This window comes from Haematobia irritans, chromosome 4, assembly GCF_050003625.1.
Source record: "Haematobia irritans isolate KBUSLIRL chromosome 4, ASM5000362v1, whole genome shotgun sequence".
Classification (NCBI taxonomy): Eukaryota; Metazoa; Arthropoda; class Insecta; order Diptera; family Muscidae; genus Haematobia; species Haematobia irritans.
In genome coordinates, this window is record NC_134400.1 from 213,274,425 (window position 1) to 213,294,966 (window position 20,542).

A 20,542-nucleotide genomic window follows, 5' to 3' on the forward strand; every position below is an offset into this window, starting at 1 on the left:
GCTTATATACAATTCACAAAAAATTGGCATTAGACTTCATTAATACCAACTTTTCAAAAGAAAAGTCTGACAATGAATTTCGTCTTGGAGTATTGATGATGCCTGCAAATGAGAATAGTCGGCGGCGGACAATTATTAGTTGTACAACTAATCGTACAATCAAATTTACATTTCATTCAAAGTTTCTGGGCTAATTTTTTGCAAAATTATTATAGCAACTTAAAATTGATCAATTTTCGGAGGGAAGTTTCATAAAAAAATACGTCAATTATTAATATATTTTCCTGATTTAAACCGATATTTTTGATTATTGACGGCTAAATTTTAAACGAGATGGGTCGGCGTATTCGGCGGCGGCGTCGACTGGCAAAAAATGGTCGGCGGCGCGACTCGGCGGCTTCATTTTCTGCCCCTAAAATTAGAGATCAGTTTTTCAACCAATGACACCTTCGGATCTGCAATTCAAAGACCTAAAATTCGCATACGCCTTACACAAAATGAGGGACACTCGCACAAGAGGTGTTTGATTGATACCTCTTCCTCGTTATTCTTCAAGCCAATAGTTTTTGCAAACTCGTATATCAGGCAGCAACCCGTTATATCTGACGTCTTGAAAACCCTATCATATCTAGTGTGGCGTTTAAATTTCATATTTACCATAGGGGTCGTTGCAACCCTAGCAGACACTCATTGTTACTAAGTTCACTCTGTCACATCATATCTGTCAAAGTATGGTAGAAATGACAGCTACGTGATATTTATTTTATTGATAGCCCATTATATAGTTTATATAGTACAAACAACTAAAGGATTTCCTTACAAATTCTTGTAGTAAAAATAAATGTGAAAAGAAATTTGCGTGTACAAATATTCTCCAAGCAAACTTATGTCCTTGCAGCGAAAACTTGTTATTTTGTATATTTTCGTGACGTCCATATTTCGTTTCCTCCTTGTTTAGTTTTCTCTGACTAGCCTCTTAGTTTCGGCATATTTGCATTAGTGGCAAACTTTATTTAGTTCAAATCCTGGAGAATAGTTTCGCACTTATCTTTGGTAATCCAAAGCAATTTCAAACTTTTATTATCTGCTTTAGTGTTCGGCTCAAAATTACAGGTGCCATAGATTAAGGAGCTGAAAAAAGAAAAACAACGAACAGATTAATTGGTAATAAATAAAAATAATAAATAAAATAGATTCGACATGTTGATCTTCAAGGCGTGTTGGAGTCGACTTTTTGTAATCTTAAAGACCGAGTGCTGATTTCTTGGAAAATCGAGTCAAATTGACATATGAAGTTTCCCATAATCGATTTGTAATAGTGACGAAAATCGACACGAAAAAATCGAAATCTAATTTGAATTGAAAGCGAAATGAGACGTAGATCTTTTTATGTTAACAACTTTTAGAACAAAGTCCCAACGTCAAAAGCCGTTTTTATACCCACCACCATGGTATGGTAATGGGGGTATAATAAGTTTGTCATTCCATGTGTAACACATCGAAATATCTATTTCCGTCTATATAAAGAATATATATTCTTGATCAGGGAGAAATTCTAAGACGATATAAGCATGCCCGTCTGTCTGTTGTAATCACACTACAGCCTTCAATAATGGCGCTATCGTCCTGAAATTTGGCACAGATTCGTTTTTTGTTTGCAGGCAGGTCAAGTTCGAAGATGGGCTATATCGGTCCAAGTTTTGATATAGTCCCCGTATAAACCGATTTCCCGATTTGGGGTCTTGGGCTTATGAAAACCGTAGTTTTTGTCCAATTTGCCTGAAATTTAAAATCTAGAGGTACTTGAGGACCATAAAAAGGTGTGCCGAAAATGGTGCCCATCGGTCCATGTTTTGGTATAGCCCCCATATAGACCGATCTCCCGATTTTGCTTCTTGGGCGTCTAGAAACTGTATTTTCCACCCGATTTGCTTGAAATTGAAAATCTAGAGGTATTTTAGGACCATAAAGAGGTGTGTCGAAAATGGTCCGTATCGGTCCATGTTTAGGTATAGTCGCCATATAGACCGATCTCCCGATTTTTATTCTTGGGCTTCTATAAACTGTATTTATTACCCGATTTGCCTGAAATTAGAAATCAAGAGGACCCCAAATATGTGTGCCGGAATTGAGGTGTATCGGTCCATTTTTTGGTATAACCCCCATATAGACCGATCTCTCGATTTTACTTCTTGGGCGTCTAGAAACTGCATTTTCCACTCGATTTGCTTGAAATTGAAAATCTAGAGGTATTTTAGGACCATAAAGAGGTGTGTCGAAAATGGTCCGTATCGGTCCATGTTTAGGTATAGTCGCCATATAGACCGATCTCCCGATTTTTATTCTTGGGCTTCTATAAACTGTATTTATTACCCGATTTGCCTGAAATTAGAAATCTAGAGGACCCCAAATATGTGTGCCGGAATTGAGGTGTATCGGTCCATTTTTTGGTATAACCCCCATATAGACCGATCTCTCGATTTTACTTCTTGGGCGTCTAGAGACTATATTTTCTAGCCGATTTGCTTGAAATGGAAAATCTAGAGGTATTTTAAGATCACAAATAGGTGTGTCGCAAATATTGCCTATTGGTCCATATTTTGGTATAGCCCCCATATAGACCGATCTACCGATTTTATTTCTTGGGCTTCTAAAATACGTAGTTTTTATCCAATTTGCCGCAAATTAGAAATATAGTCGTATCTTAGGACCATAAAGAGGTGTGTCGAAAATGGTCCGTATCGGTCCATGTTTTGGTATAGCCCCCATATAGACTGATCTCCCGTTTTTACTTCTTGGTCGTCTAGAATTGGTAGTTTTCACCAATTCGTCTGAAAGTGGAATTCTAGAGGTATTTGAGGAACATTAAGAGGTGGTGAGTATTGGTCCATGTTTTGGTATAGCCCCCATATAGACCTAACTCCCGAATTCATTTCTAGGACTTGTGGAATCCGGCTGACCACAAATAGGTCAGCCGAATAAGGTGTGCGACGACCCATGTTTTAGTATAGCCTCCACATAGACCGATCTCCAGATTTAACTCCTTGGGCTTTTAGAAACCGTAATTTTTATACGATGTGTACAATAATTTAAATATACTGGAATTTTAGACCCTCAAAGATCTGTATGGCATTTATTTTTACCGGTCCATTTGGCAAGGCATCGATATAGACCGATTCAACTTCTTGAGGTACACCCAAAGAAAAAATATTTTCCTCCGGAATAAAAAACGAAATTCCCCTTTCGTATAAAGTATTTTCGTTTAGAGCAAACTAATCCGAATTGTTGATAAGCGATTCAACGATTGTCTCTAAAATTTGTGTCAAAAGTAAACTTTGCTTGTCTAAAATTTCGTTCCTCAGAAAAGGAAACACTTCTTTCAGGGTATAGCAGTCGCACTGATCATAAAAATTGCTTGAAGCTGAAAGTAAAATTTCCAGATTTTACTCATCGTATTCATTTAAATAATGGCGGAAAAAATCTACAGATTTAAGATTTCAAATCAAGGCGTTATTTCATCATATACACGATATGTTTATGATTACTCTAAAACTCAAGCAAAATTGGTTCTCATAAATCTAGAATCTGATCTAGTCTCCATAAGTAGAATCTTTAAATTTTTTCTTCGGGAAGCGTACTGGTTGAACTGATTTGCTTGGGAGAAGATTTGTCATCAAACCCTCTAAATTCTATATATTATCAAGTAACCCGCTACGACGAAGATTTTTCAAAGTAAACTGTTTGATTCATGGTGGTGGGTATTTAAGACTCGGCCCGGCCGAACTTACTGCTGTATATACTTGTTTTCAATAATCTCATAAGTCGACTTTTCAACAATCACAAGTCTTCAGTCGACTTTGTGATTCTCGTTATAGAACATACTCTGTCTAAAATTTGTTTCAAAGAACGATTCACCAAACTGGAATGACCCGTACTAGTTCCGAAACTTCCTCTCCTATACTCGTAGATACACAGTTCCTTTTCTTGTTTAAATAACTAATTCCACTTTGGTCAGCTGTTTGACACCATCAGAACAAAGATACACTCAGAGAAAAGTTAGAGATAATGTAAACGTGAAACTTGAATCTTTTGGACGTCAATTTAAACCCATAGTTTTCGGTTTGCCCTACAAACGCTGACGATTCTGCAGTTCCTACTCTAAGTATACCTACCTGCAGTTCTAACACTGATTCTTTTAGAGCTCGAACGTAGAATAACTGCGTGATCGAAAACCATACATAACTCACTTTTCCATTTAACATGAAATTGCTATCATTCATATAAATAATGCTGATTTAAAGCCAAAGCTACTACCCTTCTCGGTCACAACTCAAAATATTCAGTTTCAATTTTCCGCATCATTCGCTGCAGATGTTAGTGTTTGCATTTCAAACTTATGTATTTCCCGATTTTCAATTTAATTACGGAGATCTTCGCAGTGCAGTTCAATCATACGAACATAAAGTTCAAGCACTGAGATCTGCCATCTTCGGATCTGCAGTTCAATATTTAAAAACGTAGAGTATGAAGTTCAACCACTGAGATCTAGCGATCTGCAGTTCGATCTCTAAAAATTCAGTTCAAACACTAACATCTACCGATCTGCATTTGATATTACGTTCAGTGGCTTTGAATATACAGTTCAACAACTGAGATATTTAGGTTCATTCATTGAGAACTTCATGACCGCCTTTCCAGCATTGAAATCTTCAGATATGCAGTTCATTCATTGGAAGTTTCTATTTCGAAGTTAAATCGAAGCTAAATCGGGTCTGTTGTTCATTCACTGAGCCCTTAATCTCACAGTTCAGCACTTACATCTTCCGGTGTTCATTTCCGTCATTGAAATGGTGGTTAGAGTTTAACCTCAGACTTTTTTGGATCTGAGTTTAATCATAAAGAATTCAAAGTCTGAAATTCAATTAATGACATCTTCAGACCTGCAGTTCATTCACAGAGATCTTTAGTTCAACCACTGTATTGGTTGAACTGTCTTCAGGGCAGTTCCTGAAGACAACCAATAAGATTTTCGGATCTTCAGTTGAAACACTGAGCTCTTCAAGCAAACATTTCGATCGCAGGCGTCTTCTGGTCTGTATTTCCGTCATTGAGAGTATTTTGGATTTTAACTACTTAGATCTTCGGTTCGCCAGTTCAATAATTGGGAGCTTCGATTTTGAAGTTAAATAACTGAGATCTTAAGGTCTACAGTTAAATCACTGAGAACCTCAGATCTACAGTTCATTGAGATATTTAGATCTTCTGGTCAATCTTGGGATTGACAGGTTTTGGATCGTAACTACTGAAATCTTCAGATCGGCAGTCATAATTGGGAGCTTCAATTTTGAAGTTAAATTACTGAGATATTTAGGTCTGCTATTCAATCACTGAGAACTTCAGATCTGTAGTTCACTGTGATATTTAGATCTTCAGGTCAATATTGAGTTTTTCGGGTATGATTTTCAACCACTGACATTTTCGAATCTGTAGTTTTATCTTTATGTCTGAATTTCAAACATTGAAATAGTCAGGTTTGCATTTTAGTGATTTTGATTGAAGTACTCAAAATTTCGAGTCTTCATTTAAACCACTGACATCTGAAGTTATGTCACTGAGATCTTCGGGTCTGCAATTCTATCACTGAAATCTACGGGCCTGAATTTTAACCACTGACGCCTTGGAATAGTCTTTGACACAATATTTTGATATAATGCAGAGCATCACAAAAACTCACCCTGTATCAGCAAAATCAGCCAACATTTTCAATAGTTTCTGCCCAGCGACCACTTCATCTGGCCTGGGAGTACTTCTACTCGGCGGTCTTAAAATTAATGTTAAATCATCCATGTGGCTAGGGCCAAACTTAATTTCACTTCTTAGGGACATATCGAAGCCAATGCCATAATTTGCTGGTATATCATACATATAGCCATAGACAGGAGCTTTGGAATAGCTGCTATGTAGTTGCATAGCCTTTAAGACACCCAATCGCATAAGGACATCAGTGTACATCGTTTGAATTTCCAGATAATTTTCCACAGTGAAGTTTTCTTTTCCTATATAGATATCCTTTAGACTTTGGGCATAGTCCCGGGGGTTGTCATGGAGATTTTTAAGGAATAGATTTTCTGGAGCCATGTCCAGCCAATTGTCATTCATTTCATTAAGGAATTCGGTACCAGTGCGAGAATTTATACGCAATAGTTCGGCAGCATTGAAAGCTCCATCATTGGTGGTGTATGAGGCCAGCCAAGGAATATGACTGAAAGCACCGGATCGTATGATAGCTTCCGGTTGCTCGGTTAGAAAGGCATTAGGCGTATTGGGCGATTCTATTACTGGCCCAAATGTGGTAAAGGGATTATAACCCCAGTTTAGCAAAGATTGGACAGCCCCCACAACATCTTCGGGTTTGGCGGCCTTTAAACAGGCTTTTATATCCTGACTGGTATTGGTGTTGGTGCAATTAACAGCAGCCGCCAAACGTTTAGCATTATCTGGGGCATTTGTGGTTATGGCCCAAGGATTTAGAGCAACTCCACTCATTGACACTACAGCCTTAGCAATACTGGCCAAGGAGGGTCTTAACATATGCATATGGGCACTAGCAGCTCCGGATCCTTGGCCCAAGAGTAAAATCTTTTCGGGATCTCCTCCAAAAGCGGCTATATTCTCTTTTATCCATTTCAGGGCCAGTGCCTGATCTTTTAAGCCATAATTGCCCGATAGAATATCATCACCAGTGCTGAGGTAACCCAAAGGACCCAAACGGGAATTTATTTTCACCATAATCAGTCGACCACCTTGCATCGATGGCTCAGCATCGAATTCTGGTCCACCACCAAGCATAAAATGACCGCCATGGAGATAAGCAACGACTGGATATTTTACACCACGTGGTTTGGGACTATAGATACTTAGATTAAGGCAATCTTCCACACCGCGTCGTTTGTTCACACCACGATCTCTCCACCATTGCATGCAGTATTGGGGAAATACGGTAGCATTGAATTCTTGAGTCCATTGTTGGCTATACGGTTGTGGATCCTCAAAGCGAAGATCACCTACTGGTGGTTCAGCATAGGGTATGGATTCCCAACTGTAATACATACCCCATTCTTGACCTCTAACAGGGCCATTGGCTGTTTGCACCACAACATTACTGGTTTGAGGGACTCTTAAAGCGACATTGCCAGTTGGAGGTGATCCCGAACCATTTTGTGCAGCTCCAGCTGAATTTCCATTCTGAGCTTGAGTATTTCCATCTTGGGCATTTCCTGCATTTTGGGCACCTCCAGCTGAATTTCCATTTTGAGTCTGAGCATTTCCTGCATTTTGGCCAATTCCAGCTGAATTTCCACTCTGATTCTGACCATTATTGTTTGCAGCTTGACCATCACCACCTTGATTGCCATTTGCAGTTTGACAATTTACACCAATTTGGCCAAGAGCCAAAATGATCCCAAAGATCATTACCACGAAAGGGCGCTGCATTGTTTTTTTTAACCAAACTATCACCGATGCACCGAACAATTGAATGCCATTGATTGACTAAGGGAAGCCGCTGTTTATTTGGATTATTTATATATTCGTTTACATTCGGTACGAACAGGTTATCCAGAATAATCACGTTCTTTCTTTATGGAATCATAAGTCTCCTGTGATTCATTAACGCATTTTGCTTTAGAGAATATCGATTATTGGGTCATTGATGTATTGAAAATTAATGAGACCAACATTTGAAAATGAAAGTACCATCTCCACATGGTTATTTGCTCCTTTGACGACGTAGGCTTCAATGACCCATTGCAAAACGGGATGCCAGTTCATTGGCTCAGATTTTATAAAGCTTTTTGAGGGTAATAACCTTCTAATTTGTAATTGAGATTCATTTTCGTCTGCCTCACTCTCAATGCAATAGGGAATTGGGTGTAATTTGTTTATGAGGCAATCCATGTAAATTATAACCAATTATCAAGTACATTGCGATATTACAGTTCGTGAACTGCTCTATTATTGAAGAGTGCTGCCCCATTTTGATTTTAGAATACCTTTACTAAGTACACTCAAAAAAATGCTTGCACTTTGTTTAAAGTTTACTTGGATCCAAAGATTTTGACCTTCCTTTACAGATGTTGGTTTTGATTCGGAGCCAAAGATCCGTCTTCAATCTAGGATGTATGCCATGTATACCATAAAAATTATGACACAGATCTTTTTTTATGACATTTTTATTCTCTTTTTTGCGATAAATTAACAAAGCTATCCTGGATGCCAAAGATGGAAATTCCTAAAAAATAAGTCTAAGCCTATGTATGGAGTTTTTTTATCTCTAATCCAAGAATTCAATATCTTAGATTATTTAAAGATTATTTCTTTAAATTAAAAATGATATTCTGTTGTTAAAAGTACCATAAGTTTGACATACTACAAACGATTTTATTTATTAACAAGTATATAAGGCCGTAAGTTCGGCCAGGCCGAAGCTTATGTACCCTCCATCATGGATTGCGTAGAAACTTCTTCTAAACACTGCCACCCACAATCGAATTACTTAAGTTGAGGTAACGCTTGCCGATGGCAAGGTATCTTAAAACCTCCTAACACCATCTTCTAAATTGTATGTAAGTCCATACGTGGTATATATTAAATCAAAAAAGATCGATCCAATACGTATATAATTCAGTTTGACAAAGTAGACATAAAATTTTGACAAAATTTTCTACAGAAATAAAATTTTAACAAAATTTTCTATAGAAATAAAATTTTCACAAAATTTTCTATAGAAATAAAAATTTTCACAAAATTTTCTATAGAAAGAAAATTTTGCCAAAAATGTATACAAAAATAAAATTTTAACAAAATTTTCTATAAAAATAAACTTTTGACAAAATTTTCTATAGAAATAAAATCTTTGTAGTTTATTTTTGGCTCGAGTGGCAACCATGATTATGAACCGAATAAAATTTGAACTAAATTTTCTATAAAAATAAAATTTTGACAATGATGAAAATTTTATTATGAACCGAATAAAATTTTAACAAAATTTTATCTAGAAATAAAATTTTGACAACATTTTCTATAGAAATAAAATTTTGACAAAATTTTCTATAGAAATAAAATTTTGGTAGATTATTTTTAGCTCTAGTGGCAACCATGATTATGAACCGATATGGACCAATTTTTGTGTGATTGGACCAATTTTGGCATGGTTGTTAGCGACCATATACTAACACCACGTTCCTAATTTGAACCGGATCGGATGAATTTTGCTCCTCCAAGAGGCTCCGGAGGTCAAATCTTAGAGGCTCCGATACCCAAATCTGGGGATCGGTTTATATGTGCGCTATATATAATTATGGACCGATGTGGACCAAATTTTGCACGGTTGCTAGAGACCATATACCAATACCATGTACCAAATTTCAGCCGGATCGGATGCAATTTGCTTCTCTTTGAGGCTTCGCAAGCCAAATCTGGAGATCGGTTTATATGGGGGCTATATATAATTATGGACCGATGTGGACCAATTTTTGCACGGTTGTTAGAGACCATATACCAACACCATGTACCAAATTTCAGCCGGATTGGATGAAATATGCTTCTCTTAGAGGCTCCACAAGCCAAATCTGGGGATCGGTTTATATTGGGGCTATATATAATTATGGACCGATGTAGACCAATTTTTGCATGATTGTTAGAGACCATATACCAACATCATGTACCAAATTTCAGCCGGATCGGATGAAATTTGCTTCTCTTTGAGGCTCCGCAAGCCAAATCTGGGGATCGGTTTATATGGGGGCTATATATAATTATGGACCGATATCGACCAACTTTTGCATGATTGTTAGAGACCATATACTAACACCATGTACCAAATTTCAGCCAGATCAGATGAAATATGCTTCTCTTAGAGGCTCCACAAGCCAAATCTGGGGATCGGTTTATATGGGGGCTATATATAATTATAGACCGATGTGGACCAATTTTTGCATGGTTGTTAGAGACCATATACCAACACCATGTACCAAATTTCAGCCGGATCGGATGAAATATGCTTCTCTTAGAGGCTCCACAAGCCAAATCTGGGGATCGGTTTATATGGGGGCTATATATAATTATGGACCGATGTGGACCAATTTTTGCATGGTTGTTAGAGACCATATACCAACATCATGTACCAAATTTCAGCCGGATCGGATGAAATTTGCTTCTTTTTGAGGCTCCGCAAGCCAAATCTGGGGATCGGTTTATATGGGGGCTATATATAATTATGGACCGATGTCGACCAATATTTGCATGATTGTTAGAGACCATATACTCACACCATGTACCAAATTTCAGCCAGATCGGATGAAATATGCTTCTCTTAGAGGCTCCACAAGCCAAATCAGGGGATCGGTTTATATGGGGGCTATATATAATTATGGACCGATGTGGACCAATTTCTGCATCGTTATTAGAGACCATATACCAACACCATGTACCAAATTTCAGCCGGATCGGATGAAATATGCTTCTGTTAGAGGCTCCACAAGCCAAATCTGAGGGTCCCTTTATATGGGGGCTATACGTAAAAGTGGACCGATATGGCCCATTTTCAATACCATCCGACCTACATCGATAACAACTACTTGGGCCAAGTTTCAAGTCGATAGCTTGTTTCGTTCGGAAGTTAGCGTGATTTCAACAGACGGACGGACGGACGGACGGACGGACGGACGGACATGCTCAGATCGACTCAGAATTTCACCACGACCCAGAATATATATACTTTATGGGGTCTTAGAGCATTATTTCGATGTGTTACAAACGGAATGACAAAGCTAATATACCCCCATCCTATGATGGAGGGTATAAAAAGAAAACAAATTTTAAAGCTATTTTTTTTCTCATTGTGCAAATTGCATAGTTGAGAAGGTGCACGCAAAAAAACAAAAAACGTTTGGAAAAGGTATACCGGTCCATTTAGTTTATATCAAGCACTGTTCTTTTCTAACGTAAAGTATTTAATAAGACACATTTTGAAGTTTCATATTAAAATATGTAGTAACTAATGTTGAATATCTTTCCGGAATCTTCCGAACATTTTTGGAATATATGTAAAAATATATACAAACAATTATTGTTTGGTGTTCGATCGAGCAAGGATTAAACCCATTGCTCCACGGTGACCAACTAAATGTATGTTTCACTCAAAGAAAGCTTCTTCACATCGGCTCGTGGGCGCCGACAAATATGCTTCATAAATATAACTAACCTAACATCGTCTTCTTAAGTGTAAGTTAGTCTATACACGCCTTATATTAGACTAAAGCATGTACATACGGCCGTAAGTTCGGCCAGGCCGAAGCTTATGTACCCTCCACCATGGATTGCGTAGAAACTTCTACTGAAGACTGTCATCCACAATCGAATTACTTGGGTTGCGGTAACACTTGTCGATGTCAAGGTATCTTAAAACTTCCTAACACCGTAATATATACCACATAGTCCATACGTGGTATATATTAAACTAAAAAAGGCCGACTAAATACGTATATAATTAAGTTTAAAGTTTCTATAGAAATAAAATTTTGACAACATTTTCTATAGAAGTAAAATTTGGAAAAAAATTTCTATAGAAATAAAATTTGGAAAAAATTTTCTATAGAAATAAAATTTGGAAAAAATTTTCTATAGAAGTAAAATTTGGAAAAAAAAATTCTATAGAAATAAAATGTTGACAACATTTTCTGTAGAAATAAAATTTTGACAAAATTTTCTATAGAAATAAAATTTTGACAAAATTTTCTATAGAAATAAAATTTTGACAAAATTTTCTATACAAATAAAATTTTGACAAAATTTTCTATAGAAATAAAATTTTCACAAAATTTTCTAAAGAAATAAAATTTTGACAAATTTTTCTATAGAAATAAAATTTTGACAAATTTTTCTATAGAAATAACATTTAGACAATGTTTTCTATAAAAATAACATGTTGGTAGATTATATTTGGCTCGAGTGGCAACCATGATTATGAACCGATATGGACCAATTTTTGTGTGATTGGGGATCGGCTATATATAACTATAGACCGATATGGACCAATTATGACATGGTTATAAGCGGCCTTATACTAACACCACGTACCGAATTTCAACCGGATCGGATGAATTTTGCTCCTCTAAGAGGCTCCGGAGGTCAAATCTGGGGATCGGCTTATATGGGGGCTATATATAATTATGGACCGATATGGACCACTTTTGGCATGGTTGTAAGAGACAATATACTAACACCACGTACCAAACTTTAATCGGATCGGATGACTTTTTCTCCTCTAAGAGGCTCCGGAGGTCAAATCTAGGGATCGGTTTATATGGGGGCTACATATAATTATAGGCCGATGTGGACCAATTTTTGCATGGTCATTAGAGAACATATACCAACACCATGTGCCAAATTTCAGCCGGATCGGATGAAATTTGCTTCTCTTAGAGCAATCGCAAGCCAAATCGGGGGATCGGTTTATATGGGGGCTATATGTAATTATGGACCGATATGGACCAATTTTTGCACGGTTGTTAGATACCATATACTAACACCATGTACCAAATTTCAGCCAGATCGGATGAAATTAGCTTCTCTTAGAGCAATCGCAAGCCGAATTTGGGGGCCCGTTTATATGGGGGCTATGCGTAAAAGTGGACGGATATGGCCCATTTGCAATACCATCCGACCTACATCAATAACAACTACTTGTGCCAAGTTTTAAGTCGATAGCTTGTTTCGTTCGGAAGTTAGCGATATTTCAACAGACGGACGGACGGACGGACATGCTCAGATCGACTCAGAATTTCACCACGACCCAGAATATATATACTTTCGATGTGTTACAAACGAGAGAGCCAGAAGTGAAATATGGGGATCGCTTTATATGGGGGCTATATACAATTATGGACCGATATGAACCAATATTTGGGGATCGGTTTATCTGCGGGCTATATATATATATATATAACTACGAGTAACTATAGATCGATATATAACTATAGACCAACTTTGGCATGGTTGTTAGCGGCCATATACTAGCACAATGTACCCAATTTCAACCGAATCGGATGAATTTTGCTCATCCAAGAGGTTCCTGAGGTCAAATCTGGGAATAGGTTTATATGGGGGCTGTATGTAATTATGGACCGATATGGATAAAATCATGCATCATGTTCATATATTTACACAAAATACAAACTTTCAACTGAATCGGATGAAATTTGCTCCTCCAAGAGACTCCAAAACCAAATCTGGCGATTGGTTTATATTGGGGCTATGTGAATATGATTATGGACCGATATAGACTAATTTTTACATGCTTGTTAGAGACCATATATTAACACCACGTACCAAATTTTAGCCAAAATGGATGAATGTTGCTCCTCCAAGAGGCTCCGGAGGTCAAATCTGGGGATCGGTTTATATGAGGGCTATATATAATTATAGATCGATATGGACCAAATTTTGCTTGGTTGTTAGAGACTATACACTAACACCACGTACCAAATTTCATACGGATCGGATGAATTTTGCTCCTCCAAGAGGCTCGGGAAGTCAAATCTGAGGAACGGTTAAAATGGGGACAATATATAATTATGGACCGATATGGAGCAATTTTTGCATGGCTGTTAGAGACCATATACAAACACCACGTACCAAATTTCAAACGGATCGGATGAAATTTGCTTGTCTAAGAGGCTCCGCAAGCCAAATCTGGGGGTCGGTGTATATGGGGGCTATACGTAAAATTTGTCCGATATAGCCCAATACCATCCGACCTACATCAATAACAACTACTTGTGCCAAGTTTCAAGTCGGTAGCTTTTTTCGTTCAGAATTTAGCGTGATTTCAACAGACGGACGGACATGCTTAGATCGACTCAGAATTTCACCACGACCCAAAATATATATACTTTAGGGGGTCTTAGAGCAATATTCCGATCTGTTACAAACGGAATGACAAATTTAATATACTCCCATCCTATGGGGGAGGGTATACAAATTATAATATCGAATAATTTTTTGTTTGTATTAGATAATAATGTGCTAAGAACTAAAAACCTCGTTTTGAGTGAAAAAGATGTGAGGGAAGATGCAATTAGCCAACAAAGATTTTTTTGGAGTTAGTCTTAGTCTTTATGAAATTGTTTTTAGATCCTGTAAAAAAATCAACGTTTATCATAAAATGTATATAATTTTCTTCCAAACTAATTTCCTTACAGCGAAAAGCAAATGGGAAAATATATTTGTTTGTCTAAAATTTCGTTGTTTATCACATCATAGCTAAATTAATTTTTTGCCTTTTTCAATAAAGCAAGAGAAAAAGGAAGAGAGAGAGAGAAATTGATATGGCATTGATTTTTTTCTGTATCATAGATATTTATTTCGTTTTGACATATACATCCTGTACTTTAACTTAAGAAATAAAGAAACCCCTTTAGATCATGATGGTTATTGTTTCACATTTTTGTCGGGTGATCGACAATATCTTTAGATAATCCACATTTTCAGCTGCATTATTTACAAAGTCACAGTCTCCAAAAGAAAGCTTCCTAAAATTAAAGAAATTACATTTAAAATAAAAAAAATTAAAATAAAATTACACACTGTTTTTGTTGTCAAACTTTTTTCAAAATGCATTTCAAGACATCCATACAATGTCCTTAAGATAAGTCTTAGCCTATACGCAAAGAAGATTTTGAAAACGCGGTATCGCTAAAGTGATTCCCTTGTTACAGTATAAATTCGAAAATTGCAAAGTTTTATTTTATTCCAAAATCACAGTCGATTTCGTTTACTGTTCGTCTCTTGCTTTTGAAAAAAAATTCTATAGAAATAAAATTTTGACAAAATGTTCTATAGAAATAAAATTTTGACAAATTTTTCTATAGAATAAAATTTTGACAAATTTTTCTATAGAAATAAAATTTTGACAAAATTTTCTATAGAAATAAAATTTTGACAAAATTACCTATAGAAAAAAAATTTTGATAAAATTTTCTATAGAAATAAAATTTTTACAAAATTTTTTATAGAAATAGAATTTTGACAAAATTTTCTATAGAAATCAAATTTTGACAAATTTTTCTATAGAAATAAAATTTTGACAAAATTTCCTATAGAAATAAAATTTTGACAACATTTTCTATAGAAATAAAATTTTGACAAAATTTTCTATAGAAATAAAATTTTGACAAAATTTTTTATAGAAATAGAATTTTGACAAAATTTTCTATAGAAATAAAATTTTGACAAAATTTTCTATAGAAATAAAATTTTGACAAAATTTTCTATAGAAATAAAATTTTGACAAAAGTTTCTATAGAAATTGTTGTCGTTTTTTTATTTCAGCTTAAAACCATACATTGACTAAACTACAAGAGTAGCTTAACCAACAGAGGAAAAGAATGTTTGTCAAATTTATTTGGGCAAAGCCCTATAGACTGCAAGATGGTTGGATGGACGCACGTTTCGGAATTACCACATTCCTCATCAGCATCCTCTACTTGCAGCAAAACTATCAACCAATTATCAGAATAAATTCAGGCAGTTTATTAAACCCAACAAAAACCACACTTGAACCCTCCGAAAAAAGGTTTTACATTGATAGCCGGCTTATGCCAAATAAATTCGAAACAAACATATCTCTTTTCCTATGCCACTGTCAAATCATCGATTTGAATTCACATGGCTGGGTTTATTTTGAGCGTGCCTCCTCTTCTTTTTCCATTTGTTTTGTTTTGTTATTGTTGGTTTTGTTCTTTAAGCATTGTTGTCGGTTTTTTATTTCAGCTTAAAACCATACATTGACTAAACTACAAGAGTAGCTTAACCAACAGAGGAAAAGAATGTTTGTCAAATTTATTTGGGCAAAGCCCTATAGACTGCAAGATGGTTGGATGGACGCACGTTTCGGAATTACCACATTCCTCATCAGCATCCTCTACTTGCAGCAAAACTATCAACCAATTATCAGAATAAATTCAGGCAGTTTATTAAACCCAACAAAAACCACACTTGAACCCTCCGAAAAAAGGTTTTACATTGATAGCCGGCTTATGCCAAATAAATTCGAAACAAACATATCTCTTTTCCTATGCCACTGTCAAATCATCGATTTGAATTCACATGGCTGGGTTTATTTTGAGCGTGCCTCCTCTTCTTTTTCCATTTGTTTTGTTTTGTTATTGTTGGTTTTGTTCTTTAAGCATTGTTGTCGTTTTTTTATTTCAGCTTAAAACCATACATTGACTAAACTACAAGAGTAGCTTAACCAACAGAGGAAAAGAATGTTTGTCAAATTTATTTGGGCAAAGCCCTATAGACTGCAAGATGGTTGGATGGACGCACTTTCGGAATTACCACATTCCTCATCAGCATCCTCTACTTGCAGCAAAACTATCAACCAATTATCAGAATAAATTCAGGCAGTTTATTAAACCCAACAAAAACCACACTTGAACCCTCCGAAAAAAGGTTTTACATTGATAGCCGGCTTATGCCAAATAAATTCGAAACAAACATATCTCTTTTCCTATGCCACTGTCAAATCATCGATTTGAATTCACATGGCTGGGTTTATTTTGAGCGTGCCTCCTCTTCTTTTTCCATTTGTTTTGTTTTGTTATTGTTGGTTTTGTTCTTTAAGCATTGTTGTCGTTTTTTTATTTCAGCTTAAAACCATACATTGACTAAACTACAAGAGTAGCTTAACCAACAGAGGAAAAGAAGTTTCGAATTTATTTGGCATAAGCCGGCTATCAATGTAAAACCTTTTTTCGGAGGGTTCAAGTGTGGTTTTTGTTGGGTTTAATAAACTGCCTGAATTTATTCTGATAATTGGTTGATAGTTTTGCTGCAAGTAGAGGATGCTGATGAGGAATGTGGTAATTCCGAAACGTGCGTCCATCCAACCATCTTGCAGTCTATAGGGCTTTGCCCAAATAAATTTGACAAACATTCTTTTCCTCTGTTGGTTAAGCTACTCTTGTAGTTTAGTCAATGTATGGTTTTAAGCTGAAATAAAAAAACGACAACAATGCTTAAAGAACAAAACCAACAATAACAAAACGAAACAAATGTTTCTATAGAAATAAAATTTTGACAAAATTTTCTATAGAAATAAATTTTTTACAAAATTTTCTACCGAAATAAAACTTTGACAAATTTTTCTATAGAAATAAAATTTTGACAAATTTTTCTATAGAATTTTGCGAAGTAAGATTTTGTGTTTGTTTGGTAGTTTCTTTGGTAAAATAAACCCACGGATTAACGCATGATATGTAACTCAACCTTAACACACGCGAGTCGAAATCCAGATATGGAAAACTGAGAGATCAGTATGTCAAAATTTCGATTTTTTCGTCCAAGATATACTCAAGAACGTGCTAATAAAATAAAATTGGTAGGATGTCTTCTCAAGGCCACACTGAAAAAAAATATTGTCGCAAGGCCAATATTGCTTAGCATAGAAGACGCATGTATATGATATAAAGTTTTTTTTCTATAGAAATAAAATTTTGACAAAATTTCCTATAGAAATAAAATTTTGACAACATTTTCTATAGAAATAAAATTTTGACAAAATTTTCTATAGAAATAGAATTTTGACAAAATAAAATTTTTACAACATTTTCTATAGAAATAAAATTTTTACAACATTTTCTATAGAAATAAAATTTTGACAAAATCTTCTATAGAAATAAAATTTTGACAAAATTTTCTATAGAAATAAAATTTTGACAAATTTTTCTATAGAAATAAAATTTTGACAAATTTTTCTGTAGAAATAAAATTTTGACAAATTTTTCTGTAGAAATAAAATTTTGACAAAATTTTCTATAGAAATAAAATTTTGACAAAATTTCCTATTGAAATAAAATTTTGAAAATTTTTTCTATAGAAATAAAATTTTGACAAAATTTTCTATAGAAATAAAATTTTGACAAAAGTTTCTATAGAAATAAAATTTTGACAAAATGTTCTATAGAAATAAAATTTTGACAAAATTTTCTATAGGAATAAAATTTTGACAAAATTTTCTATAGAAATAAAATTTTGACCAAAGTTCCTATAGAAATAAAATTTTGACAAAATTTTCTATAGAAATAAAATTTTGACAAATTTTTCTATAGAATTTTGCGAAGTAAGATTCTGTGTTTGTTTGGTAGTTTTTTGGTAAAATAAACCCACGGATTAACGAATGCTATGTAACTCAACCTTAACACATGCGAGTCGAAATTCAGATATGGAAAACTGAGCGATCAGTATGTCAAAATTTTTTGGTCCAAGATTTACTCAAGAACGTGCTAATAAAATAAAATTGGTAGGATGTCTTCTCAAGGCCACACTGAAAAAAATATTGTCGCAAGGCCAATATTGCTTAGCATAGAAGACGCATGTCTATGATATAAAGTTTTTTTTTCTTGCCCAAAAGTCCGTAATAGGCAATTTCATTTTCGATTTTGTTTTTTCAGTGTATATATAATAAAATTTTATAATTACCCATCTTCAATAAAATCGATTAGCATATGAACAAATTTTTGAGCTATAATTTCTTCATCATCGGTCATATTACGATTTCCAGTGCTTAGAAATAGTGTTAGATCATCCATGTGGACAGTACCTAAAGCAAAAAAAAACGAAAACTAAAATCTCAAAAAATATTCTCCATAAGATTTATATTCTATTCCACTTACCAAAATATATATCATTCCTTTCGGCCAGACCCTGACCCACACCTGATACAGCTGGATTATCATAAATATAGCCATAAACTGGAGCTTTAGAATATTTACTGTGCATTTGCAGGGACTCATAAATACCATCTTTGAATAGAATATCGGTACACATATTGGAAAATTTCATATAATTCTCCACAGTAAAGTTAGCTTCACCCAAATATTTCTGTTTCAATGCTCGGGCACAATCCAAGACATCATCTCTGAAATTGTCCAAAAACATATTTGGTCCTAGAAATTCCAACCAATTGTCATTGAAATCATATATAAGCTCTCTACCAGTTTGAGGATTTATTCTCATTAGTTCGGCAGCATTATAGCCACCTTCGTCAGCAACTTGAGAGGCTAGCCAAGGTATTTGAATGAACTTTCCCGATTTGATGATATCCCGTGGATGTTGGGTTAAAAATGCCCCACTGGCATTTTGATGCTCTATCACTGGACCAAAAACACTAAAAGGATTATAGGCAATATTTTGGAAATCTTTAACAGTTGCCACAATATCCTCGGCATTTTGTTGCTTAAGACAATCCTTAAGATCTTGGGTATTTTCCATGGGTGAACAATTGACCAGCGAGCCTACCCGGATGGCTTTTTCTCGAGCATTTCTATGTAAAACCCAAGGATTTAAAGCCACTCCACTGAAAGATACTGCTGCTTTGGCTACATTTTTCTCTGGGGCTTGTAGCATATGCAAATGTGTGGAAGCTCCCCCAGCTGAGAAGCCTGTGAGTAGGATTTTTTCAGGATTTCCTCCAAATTTCTCAATATTCTCTTTGATCCATTGTAAGGCCATTTGTTGATCTTTAAGGCCAAAATTACCAGTTATTGACTCATCTTCGGTACTGAGAAATCCTAAGGGACCCAAACGATAGGCTATTTTCACCAATAGCAATTTATCCGAATTCATTAGGCGTTCTGCATCATATATCCGTACACCGCCAAACATAAAACTACCACCATGGATAAAAACCAATACGGGATAGTTGTCCGTCACCTTTGCAATGGGTCTATAAATACTGACCGTAAGGCAATCTTCAATGCCTCGTGTTTTATTTTCTCCTTTTTGAAATTGGTCCCATTGCATACAATTGGGAGCTGTTTTCGTTGCATCGTATATATCATTCCAATGGCGTTGATATGGTTGAGGAGCTTCAAATCTTAAATTGCCCGTTGGAGGTTCGGCATAGGGTATACCTTCCCAGCTGTAATATAAGCCCCGATTTTCTTTACCTCTCACAAGGCCATTAGATATTGAGACCAATAAATCCTTATTTTCAATACTATTGGCTCTAGACCACAGTACTAATGATGAGAAAATCCACCACAAAATATTGATATGCCTTAGCATTCTTTCCCAACTGAATCAACTGCGATCTTCTCTAAGACTAATGAAATATTGACAATGTTGTAGAGACACTGGGAGAGATCACTGACTGACTGACTACCTGAACCCGAAATGTTTTAATGAAATAGAGATAAGGAATGGGTCAAAGGCATTAAGCCACACATTAGATTAGCCTAATGAGTACACTGAAATAAGAGTTTTCTTCGCATTGACATTAGAGCTCGACCGAAGCGGGTTTTTTTGTGATCGATGCCGATGTTCGGCAATAATCGGCGAAAACCGAACATTAATTTAAAATTTTTAATTAAGAAAATTTGGAGTGCTTTAATTGATTATTAGAAAAATTATTGAAGAATGGCATAATAATCAACAATAAAAGGTAATTCAGCCAAAATCAGTAGTTTAACATTATAAT

The 20,542-nt window shown here is 35.4% G+C and overlaps 2 protein-coding genes across 2 annotated transcripts; both read right to left on the reverse strand.

Annotated features, from left to right (window-relative positions):
• Positions 1-748: 748 nt before the first annotated feature.
• LOC142236139 (esterase-5B-like) lies at positions 749-7,537 on the reverse strand. Its single transcript, XM_075307398.1, has 2 exons — positions 5,735-7,537; positions 749-1,131 (listed from the first exon to the last, which is right to left on the reverse strand). Exons 1-2 carry the CDS (start codon positions 7,492-7,494, stop codon positions 1,014-1,016), a joined length of 1,878 nt encoding a protein of 625 aa, XP_075163513.1. The 5' UTR covers positions 7,495-7,537; the 3' UTR covers positions 749-1,013.
• A 6,860-nt stretch (positions 7,538-14,397) lies between these two features.
• LOC142234166 (esterase-5B-like) lies at positions 14,398-20,201 on the reverse strand. Its single transcript, XM_075305244.1, has 3 exons — positions 18,738-20,201; positions 18,544-18,664; positions 14,398-14,591 (listed from the first exon to the last, which is right to left on the reverse strand). The coding sequence occupies exons 1-3, from the start codon at positions 20,128-20,130 to the stop codon at positions 14,477-14,479; spliced, it is 1,629 nt and encodes a 542-aa protein (XP_075161359.1). The 5' UTR covers positions 20,131-20,201; the 3' UTR covers positions 14,398-14,476.
• Between the last annotated feature and the right edge of the window lie 341 nt (positions 20,202-20,542).

Excerpts from the sequence above, each read along its gene's own strand:
- LOC142236139 (XM_075307398.1), bottom strand. The coding sequence starts at position 7,494 with ATGCAGCGCCCTTTCGTGGTAATGATCTTTGGGATCATTTTGGCTCTT. Across the intron at positions 1,132-5,734 it reads GCTGATTTTGCTGATACAGG|CTCCTTAATCTATGGCACCT; the intron begins GTGAGTTTTTGT and ends TTCTTTTTTCAG.
- LOC142234166 (XM_075305244.1), bottom strand. The coding sequence starts at position 20,130 with ATGCTAAGGCATATCAATATTTTGTGGTGGATTTTCTCATCATTAGTA. Across the intron at positions 18,665-18,737 it reads AAGGAATGATATATATTTTG|GTACTGTCCACATGGATGAT; the intron begins GTAAGTGGAATA and ends TTTTTGCTTTAG. Across the intron at positions 14,592-18,543 it reads ATCGATTTTATTGAAGATGG|GAAGCTTTCTTTTGGAGACT; the intron begins GTAATTATAAAA and ends CTTTAATTTTAG.